The sequence below is a fragment of the Notechis scutatus genome, chromosome 2 (assembly GCF_049901735.1).
Source record: "Notechis scutatus isolate UNSWTSFEM ecotype Mainland chromosome 2, rNotScu1.2, whole genome shotgun sequence".
NCBI classification, from domain to species: Eukaryota; Metazoa; Chordata; class Lepidosauria; order Squamata; family Elapidae; genus Notechis; species Notechis scutatus.
The window spans coordinates 210,310,524-210,325,239 of NC_142010.1; the positions used below are offsets into that span (position 1 = coordinate 210,310,524).

The window sequence follows — 14,716 nt, forward strand, 5'->3', positions numbered from 1 at the left end:
GTTTCCAAAAATTATTAGGACTGTTTCACTCACCCACTAAAAAGTTTATTACCATAAAGTTGAACGTAATATCTTTTAGCTAATTTTCCTATTTGGACAGTAGATGTCACTAATTTCCATTCTCAGAATTATATATGTCACTGGGTAACCAAGAAAGAAATTAGTGGATGGAGTATATTCATTTATGGTAATTTTTTCCCTTCATACAAAAATGTTTTTGAGAAATTTCCCTGATTCCACATGAGATACAGAACATATAATCAACTAATATTTCTGTGCCTATATAGCACTATTTTTTTATTACAAAGATTGTTCATCTGTTTATCAGTGGAACCTGCAATGGCAATGATTTAAGAGCTATATTTCATTTCTTTATCACAGGCATAAAACTTCCTTAGATTATAGTAGGCTTCTCCTGTATGCAATTTTGTTGATTTATCATTCCATTTTTTCCTGAAAATTTATCCCAGAAGTGGGGAAGCTGACGCGAGAGTTGTAAAAGAATGAAAATTTAGTGAAAATAGTCTGTTAGTAAACAGAACTTCAGTTTGATGAAAAGTTCCAAAATATAGCTACAATGACTGTATTTACAAACTCATCTCCTAAATCAGGGTGGCAGGTAGGGAAGGACAATAAGTATAAATCTAAGAGTGTCTCCTGTAAGATATCCTTATAGTAAGCATTAAATATACACACAAATAAAAAAGTACCGTGAACCCTATAGTCACATTGTGCAAAAATAAAGGTTTAGAATATTCTGGTCTCCTGGACTAAAAAGGAATAAGGATTTCTCTCACAGAATTACTGCAACTTTTCAAGTAGGAATGAAATCTAGATTTTCCCCCCTCTCTTTTCACTACATTTTTCATTTTCAGTTCTTGTTTTGTGCCTATAATCTTCATCTATTACTAGAAAAGGAAGTTCACAATATAACTATCCTTAATTATAATTAAAAACATAAAAAGCAAACTTTTATCCTGGTAGAAGTAATTAAGTTGTGGCATCTTAAAAACTAACAAAATTATCATGTTTATGGATCACAGTGCCCATATATGATACTTGGAGCTCTGGAATTCAGACTTTTATGAACAGCTGCAGTTACTTATAAAGCCTCAAGAATTATCACAAAATTGCACTCTTTGGATAACTAACCACAACATTATTTAGTTATATCTTTACTTTTGGGAAAATTACATTACTTAACACTTAGATAACAAAAATGTGTTCATAAAGGCCACATATTAGTGACAACAACATACAGAATAAATGTATAGAGAACAGCTTGCAGGAAATGTGCATTAAAGAAATTTACACATAAAGTCCATAAGTAAGAAGAGAAATGCAATGACATTTACACGCAGCATTGTGGAGACAAAGCCCCATTTTATCTCAGAAAACAGATTCAAGGCCAAGATGAAATGAACTTAAAGCTGGAAAAATCAGATACCGAGGAAGGTCAAAATATCATGCTCACAGGTGGTGTTCAGCCAGTTTTCACAGGTTCATCCAAAATGTTAGTTAATTGCTTCTGCAGTTCGGGGTACCAGCTAAAAATACAGTGCAAGAGAGGGTTTTTTTTTTCTCTCTCTCCCTTGAGTTAATAGCTCTGGGCAGACAGCCAAGGACCACTTAACAGTTGCAGTTGGAATGCAGCTGATATCTGCTGAATCAAGTCAATAAACAACAGAAACTGACAGGATTAGGGCAGGGAAACCAATCAATCACCTATCTAGGGATGGGATTAACCTCTTCCCTACAGGAAGCTTACAAATACTTTCATTATAAAGAGTATTAAGTAACACTTCAGTGATCAGCTGATACTCATTGGAGTTTCCCAAGACCTTTTATAGCTGCTGCAGTGTTGGCGACTTGTTTCTTCATGGGGGAAAAGATACAGGAGGGGACAATGATGCAGTTTGATCATACAGCCCATGAATTTAATGCATGTGTGGTCCAGCTAGCTGTATTGCTTTTGCTGTGAAGCACCCAATTTAGAACATAGAATAATAGAGTTGGAAGGGTTAATGGATTTCAATTAGCATGAGCGGCTTCTCTTAGTTTCCCTCTCAGCTGCTGTGTTTGCTTTGAGGTTGACTTTTTTTTAAAAAGGGGAATGGCTGTTTTAAGTTTTCTGCATTGTTTTAGTGGTTCCTGCCACTGTCCTTTTGGGGTGTGCTTCCCTCACTCTTTTTAGTTATGGAGCACCCACAACTTCTGAAGGCAAACTATTCCATTGGTTGATTGGTCTCAGCCTTAGGAAATTTCTCCTTAATCCTAGATTACTTCTCTCTTTGGTTAGTTTCCATCCATTGTTTCTTGTTGTGCCTTTTGATGCTTTGGAAAATAGATTGACTCCTCATTTTTGTAGAAGTGCCTCAAATTTCCTGACAGAACAATTAATCAGTGGAACAGCTTGCCTCCAGAAGTTGTAAATGCTCCAACACTGGAATTTTTAAAGAAGAGATTGAATAATCATTTGTCTGAAGTGGTGTAAGGTTTCCTGCCTAAACAGAGGGTTGGACTAGAAGACTTCCAAGGTCCTTTCCAACTCTGTTATTCTGTTCTATTCTAAATATTGGAACAGTGCTATTTTATTGTGCGTTGGACTAAGGAGAAATTTCCTAATCAAGTCGGCCATGCCCACCCAGTCACATGAGCACCAGCCATACCCACCAAGTCATTAAGGTAGAGAACTGGTTGTTAAACTATTTGAATCCCACCACTGATCACACTCATTTATTCCACTCAACGTAACCCCATTTCCAAGCACATAGATATAAATATATTCATATAAAAAGCATTTGATATAATTTGACATAATATGAACACCACAACACTTGAAATGAAAATCACAAATTGCATGTTGGGAATGCATGTAACAAGCTCTAAACAGGAAATGATTGTTTTCCATTAAGTGGTCAACAAAAGAGATAGCATCAAAGTATCATTTAACTAAGCAAAGATCCTTTACAAAGATCATCAAATTCCTTGCTTAAAATTCACAATTCTGAACATAGCAATCAATCAGATAAGAGTTAATTTTCTAATTTGCATATTTGTTAATATTAAGGGTGTCGTTTGCACTCCTTATGCATGCAAATGGAAACTAACAGGATAAAAGTTATAATGTCATAGGGTTTATATAGCCAAAAAGATCACTTATAGATCTTCCAGTGTTTGGAAACACATTTTCCTTTTTTTTTTCAGACACAGTAGATCCATCATCCATTTCTTCACTCATTTTTCCCCAAAGACTATAAATGTCCTACAATAACTCATGCAGCTATCATTTAAATACATACAATTTATTTTATTTTAAAAATGTTTTTTTAAACTTAAAAATACAGTCCTAATTCTCAAAAAGCTTTCCAACAAATATCAAATTGGTGCCTACTGAAAAAATTACTGCATAATAAGAAAGCAATATTGCCTCAATTTCCTCCAAAAATTGCCTGGCTTGATTTCCATTTATGATGGTGTTAAAATTGGATTTAAGTTTCTGCATGAAACACAATATTCTCTGACATGAAGGGAAGTAGACTGACTTACCAGTAATTCGGTTTTCAATTTCCCCTTGCATTTGAAGAGAGTCCACATAAATAGTCCTGTTTCCAATAATTCGTGCACAGGCAATTCCCCTGTAAGGCTGGCAAAACCCATCTTCATTGTAATCTTCTCTGCAAGAGACAAATTGGGAGCCTATAACTATGTCTACAGATGTTCCTAAGTCCCTACTGAGTTTAAAGTATGCTTTTTAAAGGAAATCGGTGGTAAAACTGACATTATTAATTCTCTCAGACATTAATTTTTATTTCAGTTTGACTTGACATTGTTTTGCAAATAAAAAAGGCACCAAGGAACATTTTAATTGAAGTAGTGGATGAGAAAGACATCTGCAAAGTGAAAACAAGTATTATCCTAGAAATACTAAGCTAATTCAATGTGACAGATTATCTTATTAAAAAGATAGCAGTATGTGTCATGTTTCACCCATCATACACTGCTGATATCAAATGTCACGCTAAGCAATTAGGCAAGCAGTTGTTTCTCTACTCCTACCTTGTCCTGCGGTTCTTCAATTCTTACAATGGACAGCAAAACAAATCTTGTCAAGATGTAATTAAAATATGGCATAATTCTGAACTAGGGATTAGGTAAATGAAATGAAATCAGTGCTTAACTTCCTTCTCCCCCTTTTAGTTATAGTAACGCCAAATCTTTTTCCGTTACAGAACCTAAGTCTTATGTTGAGTTGCTATCTTGGCTGAACTCTTTCCAACTTTCCAAAATGAGTTTAACATAGCCAACTTAAATTGAGTTGCTCCAGAATAGCACTGATTAAAAGCCCTTTTTCTCAGTGTTTTGGATAGCCAAATATTAAGAACTGGAAAGACAAATGGCCATCATAACTAGGAATTCCTTTTCAGCCAGGATATTCATTAAGTTACCTTCCCACTAAAGTGGTATCTGCCTATCTAACTGCTAGGTGTGCAGGAGGTGGAACAAACTCTCTTTGCAGTAGTGTTCTATGCGCCTTCAGCATAGTCATGCTGGCCACATGACCATGAAAGTGTCATGGGACATTGCTGGCTCTTCTGCTGAGAATTGGCGATGAGCACCACCCACTAGAATTGACAAGACTGGCAGAGGAAACCTTTGCTTTTTTAACCTTTATCTCTTAAATTGAATTATATTTTTGCCTTTTGTCTCATCACTGCTTCACTCTAACCCAAGACATTTGAAGTCAAAAATGGCATGTGAAAGATTTGTGGGGAGAGAATGAGGAGCTAGATCTGGATGCTATTTTGTTCCAAGAAAAAATTCCTCCATCTAGTCCTCCTATTAATAGTAACTACTATACTAATAATGATTTTGGATGTTGTACCTAAGCCATACTAGGTGATAGTAACTGAGGATCTACCGTGTTTCTCATATAATAAGGCCGGGTCTTATTCTTTTTTGAGCCCCCCAAAAATGGCTAGGCTGTCTTTTCAGGGTACCTTGTTCAAACTGTTAGGATAAAATAATTTGTCTAAAAGATTTAAAAAGTGAATAGTCTAATAAGCTGAATGAGTCAGTTGCTTCTTTCTGTCAGGATACTCCTGCCTGAACTCAGCTGAAGTTATCCAGGCACTCAACAAAACACTGTTAGATAAGAATCTTTATTGTACATTAGAATGAAGATGCTTTAAGCAGTTGATGGCTCACTATCAACGCACCTCCTCACATTATGCCCTCTGCAGTTTAAAGCCACAGAAACAGATGCTTCTTTTTCTCACATGCTCTACATCTTAACAGCTTGCTTTGAGTTTCTGATACTTAGTGGTAGGTGGCAGTTGTTGATAAGATAATTGGAATTCCTGCTCAGGGAACCTCTAATGCAAAATGTAACCACTACATCCTAGTAAAAAGTCTATAAAAGTCTATAAAAGTGGATTTAAATTGATTACAGCTTATTCAAAAAACAGTTTCTTAGAAAGATTTCTGTTTAAACTTAAGTAACAAATTTGTTCTTGTCACCAAGAAATTATTAGGCAACTCTAATACATGTATTCAGATGTCTCGTATGTTAATAACAGTAGTATATTTTTAAGATGTGTAAGTTACTGAGAAATTCTTTGTGGGAAGAACAAAGATTTCCCTTATCCCAAATTGTTATTGGCCTCTTTGGTTATTGTTTACACACATTTTTTTTCCAAGCATAATTTTCATACTGCGCTCCTTAGCAACCTGGTTTAAGATGAATGAAGTTACATGAATTACAGGCAACTGAATAATTTTCTATTTAGAAACCCCATATTTCCATGTACATCAAATTGAGACTTTCTCAATTTCTAACAGCTTTCCTATGCTTATACAATGCAGAAATGTTGTCTGCTTGTTTACATAACATCCTGAATCCTTATCAGTGTAGAAAACCACTATTATACTTACCTTAAAATGATACAGATTCTATCTTCCCTTATTCAATTTTATTATTGGGTATATTATTTCTTAGTATGTGATACCTTTGCATCATATTGTTTGTGTTTCCTTTGCATCATATTGTTTCTGTTTCATTTCATAATCATGCTGTTTCCAATAATAAAGTTTGCACTTGGGAAGATGCTGGAACTGAAGTATAAATTTACATTCTGAGATAATTCTACTCTCACAATTATATAGAAATATACAGGTATATTTATAAGGGCCTGCAGAAATGTGTGAGGATGCAAAAGAGTTGTAAGAAGGCTTGGGGATGATTGAGAGCCACAAGTGCATGGGGCTCTTTAGGGAGGGTACATGAAGGAGACATAGCCAGACTTGGAAAAGGTGGGCAGGGGTGCATGAGGGCCAGCATGATGCAAGCACAGAAGGACTGGAGAAGGGTGTAAGATGAGTGTGTCTTCCCAGTGCCTTGGAACTTCTCTGCCAGCTTCTCCTTTGACTTTCTGGGAAAGCTGGCAAGAAAGGTCGCAAATAATTATCACATGATCATGGGCACTGAAATTACATGTATCCCAATTGCCAAGCACCCAAGTTCACTATCACATGACTTGGGAGGGCTGGAATTCAAGAGACTGGTCATAACCATCATTTCTTCAGTGCCACTATAACTTCAAGTAGTCATAAGACAAGGACTATCTATATGTATAGGTTTTTTTTTCAGGATTTTGTATTAACTTATGATTTTAAAATGAAACTAATTAAACAACACACAAAACTATTGTTTATGGACATCCATGGAGATGTTCAGTCATCCAGATCATGGCTGCCCCAAAGGTACTTTTCAAAAGACAACTGGGCTCTCTTTGTTTTTCCTTGAAGACATTTTGCTTCTCATCCAAGAAGCTTCTTGAATTCTTGAGGCAGAACTGAAGAAGCTTCTTGGTTAAGAAGCGAAATGTCTTCAAGAGAAAAAAAAGGAAGTCCAGTTGCCTTTTGCAAAGCACCTTTGGTACATTATTTATGCGCATGGCAAAATTGATTGCCAACTTCATTATGCTGGAAATATAAAGCAATGGGGAGGACTCTTTTCATCTATAATGTGGGTTTGACCCACTATTGTCCTGTTTTAATTTAATATTATTAAGTTTGTTAATTTGGTTTTGAGAAAATGAATGTGTTTTTAAAATGTGGAATTTATTAATATACAAAGAACTCTAAATTCATTGAATATGGGGTGTAGCCCATAAAGGCATTTTCTCTGTTACAGTTTTAAAAAGGATCAGACTGGACTTACAGTTTTAAGAAGATGATCATCCTTGCTCTGTTTATTAACTGTTTTATTAACATAACGAAAAGACTGACCAATAGTACTTTATGTGGATAAAGGTTAATGCTGCATTAAAAGTGAGTTATTTTCTGCAAGTCTGAGGATATATTCTGTTCTCTTTTTTTCTGTTTTGTCGGTTGTTTTATTCTTTTTGCTCTATTTCTGCATATTAAGATTTTAAAATATTGGAAAATTCAAACACAGATAAAGGAGGAAGTAACTGGAATAATGGAGGAAGTAAGACCTCATCAAATCTTATTCTGAATATATAAAAGTCTGAAAGTAGGTAACCGACGCCCAAGGACTAAGTAAATAATATTTCCGTATATTTTAGGTTTTAGATAAATCATTTTAATCAGAAAGCAACACAGAAAGATAGCCATACCTAATATTGAAATAGTATAAATGCAAGAGTGCTTGTCTGGTTAATACTTATTTTGAATTCTTTCCTTTGAATTTTACAGAATTTTGCATGTCTTGACTAGGACTACTATTCTTTATTCTTTATTAGAAGTATCTAAAAAATACAAAGAATACAGAGCATGCTTTCTGGAATTCTTTCCACTGCCTTTACCAAGAGAGACGTGTGTGTGTGTGTGTGTGTGTGTGTGTGAGAGAGAGAGAGAGAGAGAGAGAGAGAGAGAGAGAGAGAGAGAGAGAGAGAGAGAGAGAGAGATATTCCTTTGTCTTTTAAGTACAGAGACTCATTGAAGTAGTAATAGACCAGGCAAGAAACAGATGCATACACAGATGTACAGAGCAGGATGCATACACAACTCTTATTCACGTGGCCAGGACAAAATCATCCAAAGCCTAAACAAAAGGCAACTTTCCAAACAAACTTGTCTATCATATTGTCTTAATCCTGATTCAGAATGCTGGATCAAAATCAAATGGATTGTATGCTATAATTGAGTCACGTTGTTAGTTTAAGCTAAATTTTCAAACGTGAAAATTTTTACACTATGCATTTATGCACTAACACCTAAATAATATTTTATTATTGCTTTATTGAGTGGCATAAACTTCTTCTTGCATTTATGATGTTGTGGTGAAATGTTTTATTTCTTACATATATACCATTTCTTGGAAGGTGCTTCAAAGACGTTAGCACAAAGAATACTTTTAGCCCGAAATACATCTCTTGCAAGGACTGTTAACATGAAATATAGAAAATGAAAAGGAGTTATTAGATTCAGGAAATCCAGAAACATTGAACAGTCTCTTGTGGAAATAGTCTTGACAGTTAATCTAAAAAGCTTCAGGCAGCTTACAAAGGATTAGTTTGTATGGTGTGCCATGTACTAAGAAATGAAACATAACTAAGGTAAGCATATTTACATGTACCAATGCAGTTAAAAATCTACCTGTGGCAACTATCTAGGTAGTTTTCATTTAGCCACCACAATTGTGATCTGCAAGTTGGTAGTTAAGTGAAGTAGTCATTAAGTGAAACTGCAATCTTATTTCAGCTTTCCTTTGCTTTACAGTCTTGTGAAGTTTGCAAATGTGAGGATTGGTTGTAAAGTTACTTTTCATCACTATGAAAAAGGTTGTGAGAAGTCACTAAACAAGGACTACCTATATTTTAAGTATACTCAAATACTTTACCATGCAAGCAGAGTACTTGTCTGATTAAAAATAAATAAGCTAAAAAATGGATACAGATACATACTTCGATACAGAGAATTTTAAAGATCAATATTCAATTCAAGCCACAACTTTTCCTTTTAGGATTAATGGATAAACAGAAAAAAGCTATGGAAGATTATTTAAAACTATGATTACTGAGAAGAAACTGCTGTATGTACTGAGGCAGAAATGGTGAAGTTCTGAAATGGATTGATCAACTTCTTTCATTTAGAGCTGGGGTAGGGATACTTGGCTCTTCTATCACTTATGGACTTCAACTCCCAGAATTCCTGAGTGAGCCATAAAAGGTTCCCCATCCCTGGCCTACTGGTTTTTCAGTTGTGGGGGAAATCAATTTTTGACTTGAATGGGACTGTTTAATATACAAATGTAGGACATATGGCTCACTCAGGAATTCTGGGAGTTGAAGTCCATAAAGTAATAGAAGAGCCAAGTTTCCCTACCCCCGATTTAGAGAAAAGAGATATTTATTGGTGAGTGGAAGCCTCCTATGGATATTTTGCATTAAAAAAAATGTTTAAAGGATTTTATGCTTTATGGATTTGATGATTAGATTGGACAGTTTGTAGAAAGAAGAGTAATATGATATAACTTTAAAAAGGGAACTTAAAATATATTTATACTTACCACTGCTGTGAAGAATACCAGAAGCTACTTCTTTATATCTTTTTACTTTCTTTTATATTTGTCTTCATTTTTTAAAAAAATTATTGCATGTTTGGTTTTTTTCTTTGATTTTACTTTTTCTCCCTTTATATTAGTTTGTATTTGTTATCTTCTTGTTTAAAAATTGTAATAAAAATTATATTAAGAAATCGGAGGGAGAAGCACAAAGCCGAAGACACAAGCCTGAAGATGATGAATGAGACTTCATCGAAACATTGCCTAGATACTTCCAATTTTATGCGGGAGAAAACCCGAATAACCAAAGATCCACATACAAATACCCGCGAAAACCTCAGAATACATACATACATACATACATACATACATACATACATACATACATACATACATATTCATTCATAGATTTTCATGGGTACAGGTATGTAGGTCTAGGTGTGTTCGGTTCTTTTCCCGTGTAAGATTAAGAGTATCTTGGCAACGTTTCGGCGAGGTCCCACTCACCATCCTCAGGCTGGTGCTTTTGGCTTCGTGCCAGTGCAAGCAGTGTGTGATCGGAGCTGCCGTCTCTCTATAAATACTGGTGGTGGGGGATGGTGTGCTGGGCTGGTTGGCTGCGCTGCTGCCTCTTGATTGGTTGATGGAGTTGATGTTGGTATAATGGGCTGTGTGACAGCCTTGTGAGTTTTGTTGTGGAGATATCCTGGGTCGTGTGCTGTAATCTCCTGGGTCGTTTGTTTTGTGGTGATCTTTTTTCCATTAGCCTCTTGTGTTTTAATGGCTTGGGTAATGGGTTCTGTGATGACCTTGTGAGACTTATTGCCGTGGTATCCTTGGTCTTGTGCTGTGATATCCTGGGTCATTTGCTGTGTTGCAACTTCTTAAGTTCTTGTGGTGTAATTTCCTGAGTTTTCTGATGTGATATCCTGAGCGGGTGGCTGTGATGTAGCATTCTGGGTTTTAGTCTGGCTTCAAGTTTGGGGTCTGGGTCTGTGTTCTTGGCGTGTGTCAGCTTGTTTGGTTTTGGGATCGGGGGTTGCGACAGCTGGCGAGGCAGCCGTGGTCTGTTTTCTGGATGGTGGTTGTCCTTCGTTTATAGGATGGGCTTGGGCCTGGGTCTGATGAGGGGGATTGGCGGTGGTGTCCCGTGTTGTTTCGGGTCTGGTGTTGGTTTTCGTGGCTGGGACTCGTTTGTTTGTGAGGGCTAGCTTCCAGATGTCTGATAGGCGGGAGGTATCGTCCTGTCTATTCATGTTATGGGGGTGTTTCTCTATCTCGATGGCTTCCCTGATTATTCTCTTGCTGGAGTGTTCAGTGTTGGATATTAATTTGGTTCCTTCGAAATTAATTTCATGTCCTGTGGCTTTAAGGTGCTGGAAGAAGGAGGAAGTATTTTCTTCTCTTCTGACTGCGTTTTTGTGTTCTATGATGCGTGCATTTATTCTCCTGTTGGTTTGTCCAATGTATGTGGCTGGGCAATTGTTGCATGGTATTTCATAAACTCCTTGGTTTTCTAGGTGGATCTTGTCTTCGGGGTTTCTTAGGATGTTAGCTATTTTTTGGTCAGTGCCGAAGGCTGTCCTGATATTGTGTTTGTGGAGAATTTTGCTGATTTTGTCTGTGGTGCCCTTGATGTAAGGGGGGAGTGCGATACCGTTGTCTTGTTCTGTGTCTTGGTTTTTTGGGGGTATCTCTTTTTGGATTAGATTGGTGATAGTGTTTCTTTGGAATCCATTGGAAATTAATACGTTAGTTAGGGTGTGTAGTTCTGTTCTCAGGTGATTTTTGTCAGCTAGGCGTTTGGTTCTGGAGAGGAGGGTCTTGGCTACGGAGTTGATCTGTGCAGGGTGGTGATGGGATTGTGCATTTAGGTAGCGGTTGGTGTGTGTTTTTTTCCAGTAGATGGTGTGTCCTAGGGAGCCATTGGGTTTTTTGTAAATTAGGATGTCCAGGAAGGGAAGTTGGTTGTTGGTTTCTGTTTCCATGGTGAATTGTATTTTGGGGTGTAGGTTGTTAAGATTTGTGAGGAAGTTGTCCAGTTTTTCTATCCAGTGTAGCCAAATTATATATATGGTATTCAGCTTTGTTTGGGTATTTTCCCACATCATTATAGTTGTGCTTTTAAAGTTGTAGCAACGTTTCAGCAGAATCTCATCTGCCATCATCAGGCTTCTGTATTGTGTTTGTCTGTGAGTCAGACTTTCACAGCCATTTCTGTTTTAAATTTGGTGCTAGCCTACTGCTGTGCCAGAATGGTTTTTTCCTGATTGGTTGGGAGTCTTGGTCTGTGTTTATTGGTCTTGGAGTTTGCTGTGTTCTGCTTGATTGGTGTTTCTAATATCTTCTGTCTGTTTTGTAGCTTTTTTTTGTCTTGAATGGCTGGCAACATTGTGTTTGCTGTATTGGAGGCTTTTAGTGCGGCTTGGCTCCAAATAAAATTTATATACACACTGCTCAAAAAAATAAAGGGAACACTTAAACAACACAATGGAACTCCAAGGAAATCACACTTCTGTGAAATCAAACTGTCCACTTAGGTAGCAACACTGATTGACAATCAATTTCACATGCTGTTGTGCAAATGGAACAGACAACAGGTGGAAAGCATAGGCAGTTAGCAAGACATCTCCAATAAAGGAGTGGTTCTGCAGGTGGTGACCACAGACTACTTCTCAGTTCCTATGCTTTCTGGCTGATGGTTTGGTCAATTTTGAATGCTGGCGGTGCTTTCACTCTAGTGGTAGCATGAGACGGAGTCTACAACCCACAAAAGTGGCTCAGGTAGTGCAGCTCATCCAGGATGGTACATCAATGCGTGCTGTGGCAAGAAGGTTTGCTGTGTCTGTCAGTGTAGTGTCCAGAGCATGGAGGCGCTACCAGGAGACAGGCCAGTACATCAGGAGATGTGGAGGAGGCCATAGGAGGGCAACCACCCAGCATCAGGACCTCCACCTTTGTGCAAGGAGGGACAGGAGGAGCACTGCCAGAGCCCTGCAAAATGACCTCCAGCGGGCCACAAATGTGCATGTGGCTGCTCAGTCAGAAGCAGACTCCATGAGGGTGATATGAGGGCCCAACGTCCACAGGTGGGGATTGTGCTTGCAGCCCAACACCGTGCAGGACCTTTGGCATTTGCCAGAGAACACCAAGATTGGCAAATTCGCCACTGGCGCCCTGTGCTCTTCACAGATGAAAGCAGGTTCACACTGAGCACATGTGACAGATGTGACAGGGTCTGGAGACGCCGTGGAGAACGTTCTGCTGCCTGCAACATCCTCCAGCATGATTGGTTTGGCAGTGGGTCAGTAATGGTGTGGGATAGCATTTCTTTAGGGGGCCGCACAGCTCTCCATGTGCTCACCAGAGGTAGCCTGACTGCCATTAGGTACCGAGATGAGATCCTCAGACCCCTTGTGAGACCATATGCTGGTGTGGTTGACCCTGGGTTCCTCCTAATGCACAACAATGCTAGACCTCATGTGGCTGGAGTGTGTCAGCAGTTCCTGCAAGATGAAGGCATTGATACTATGGATTGGCCCGCCTGTTCCCCAGACCTGAATCCAATTGAGCACATCTGGGACACCATGTTTCGCTCCATCCGTTAACGCCACATTGCACCACAGACTGTCCAGGAGTTGGGAGATGCTTTAGTCCAGGTGTGGGAGGAGATCCCTCAGGAGACCATCCGCCACCTCATCAGGAGCATGCCCAGGCATTGTAGGGAAGTCATACAGGCACATGGAGGCCACACACACTACTGAGCCTCATTTTGACTTGTTTTAAGGACATTACATCAAAGTTGGATCAGCTTGCAGTGTTTTTTTCTACTTTAATTTTGAGTGTTAACTCCAAATCCAGACTTCCATGGGTTGCTAAATTTGATCTCCATTGATAATTTTTGTGTGATTTTGTTGTCAGTACATTCAACTATGTAATGAACAAAATATTTAATAAGAATATTTCATTCATTCAGATCTAGAATGTCTTATTTTTGTGTTCCCTTTATTTTTTTGAGCAGTGTGTGTGTGTGTGTATTTTCTTAAGTTTTCACGGGTACTTACATGTATGGTATTCAGCTTTGTTCGGGTATTTTCCCACCTCATTATAGTTGTGCTTTTAAAGTTGTAGCAACGTTTCGGCAGAATCTCATCTGTCATCATCAGGCTTCTGTATTGTGTTCGTCTGTTCCACAACTATAATGACGTGGGAAAATACCCGAACAAAGCTGAATACCATACATGTAAATACCCGCGAAAACTTTAGAAAATAAATATGTGTGTGTGTGTGTGTGTATGTATGTATGTATATATGTGTGTGTGTGTGTGTGTGTGTGTGTGTGTGTGTGATATATATCTGCCAATGCAATGCTTGCAGGCAGCAATTCTGTTTTTTCTAGTTAGTTTGTGTTAACTCCCCACAATCAGAAATTTAAGAACAGCCCAGGAAAACCTGGAACAGCAATCAAACATGTCCCCACCTCTGATTTAAAAGTATGCTCTTGTACTAAAAAAAAATATGGGAATCACAGTCCTAACAAGTCTGGAGGGTACCAAGTTGGCAAAGGTCTATGCCAGAAAGATCAGGAGATTAAATAGAATTAAATACGTGGGATGCAAATTCTAGCTAGACAAATCTGTCAAATGTAACAATAGAACCAAGCATTATGAATCTAGTAAGTTAACTGTCAGATTAAACAGAGATGGAACATATGCTTTATAATTGCCTAACACATCTACTGTAACAGGGTGTCATCAACAAATCAAAGAGCATATGAATGCAGTTATCTACTGAACTCTACAGTGAGAACATAACATCATTTTTTAAATCTTACAAGCTGCTTCTTCTCAGAAGTGATTGTATAACCTAGATAATTTATAAATCTGATCTTAAGGAATAGGTTACACCTAAAATACAGTATATTTAGTTTAAACTATATCCTACTGGACTCAATAGCTCCTGCTAAAGAAACAGGTGGCATCCATAGCTGGGACAGCCTTTGCACAACTTCCTCTTCTTAAACCAGGAGACCCTGCTTCTACTTACTCATATCCTAGTGATCTCCCGATTTGATTATTGCAATATGTATAGCTGGCCTTAAAAAGTATTTGGAAGTTTCACCTGATGAAAATACTATAGTGTGGTCGTTTAGCAAATGTGATATCTCTGCTCCACGAACTGCATTGT

The 14,716-nt window shown here is 37.8% G+C and overlaps 1 protein-coding gene across 1 annotated transcript in view; it reads right to left on the bottom strand.

Moving 5' to 3' along the window:
- ROR2 (ROR family WNT receptor 2) overlaps positions 1–14,716 on the bottom strand; it is a 119,341-nt gene that overhangs the window by 10,932 nt on the left and 93,693 nt on the right. Inside the window, exon 5 of the mRNA XM_026674009.2 lies at positions 3,550–3,677. Within this exon, the coding sequence (XP_026529794.2) occupies positions 3,550–3,677 (128 nt within the window). The remainder of the gene's footprint in view (positions 1–3,549; positions 3,678–14,716) is intronic.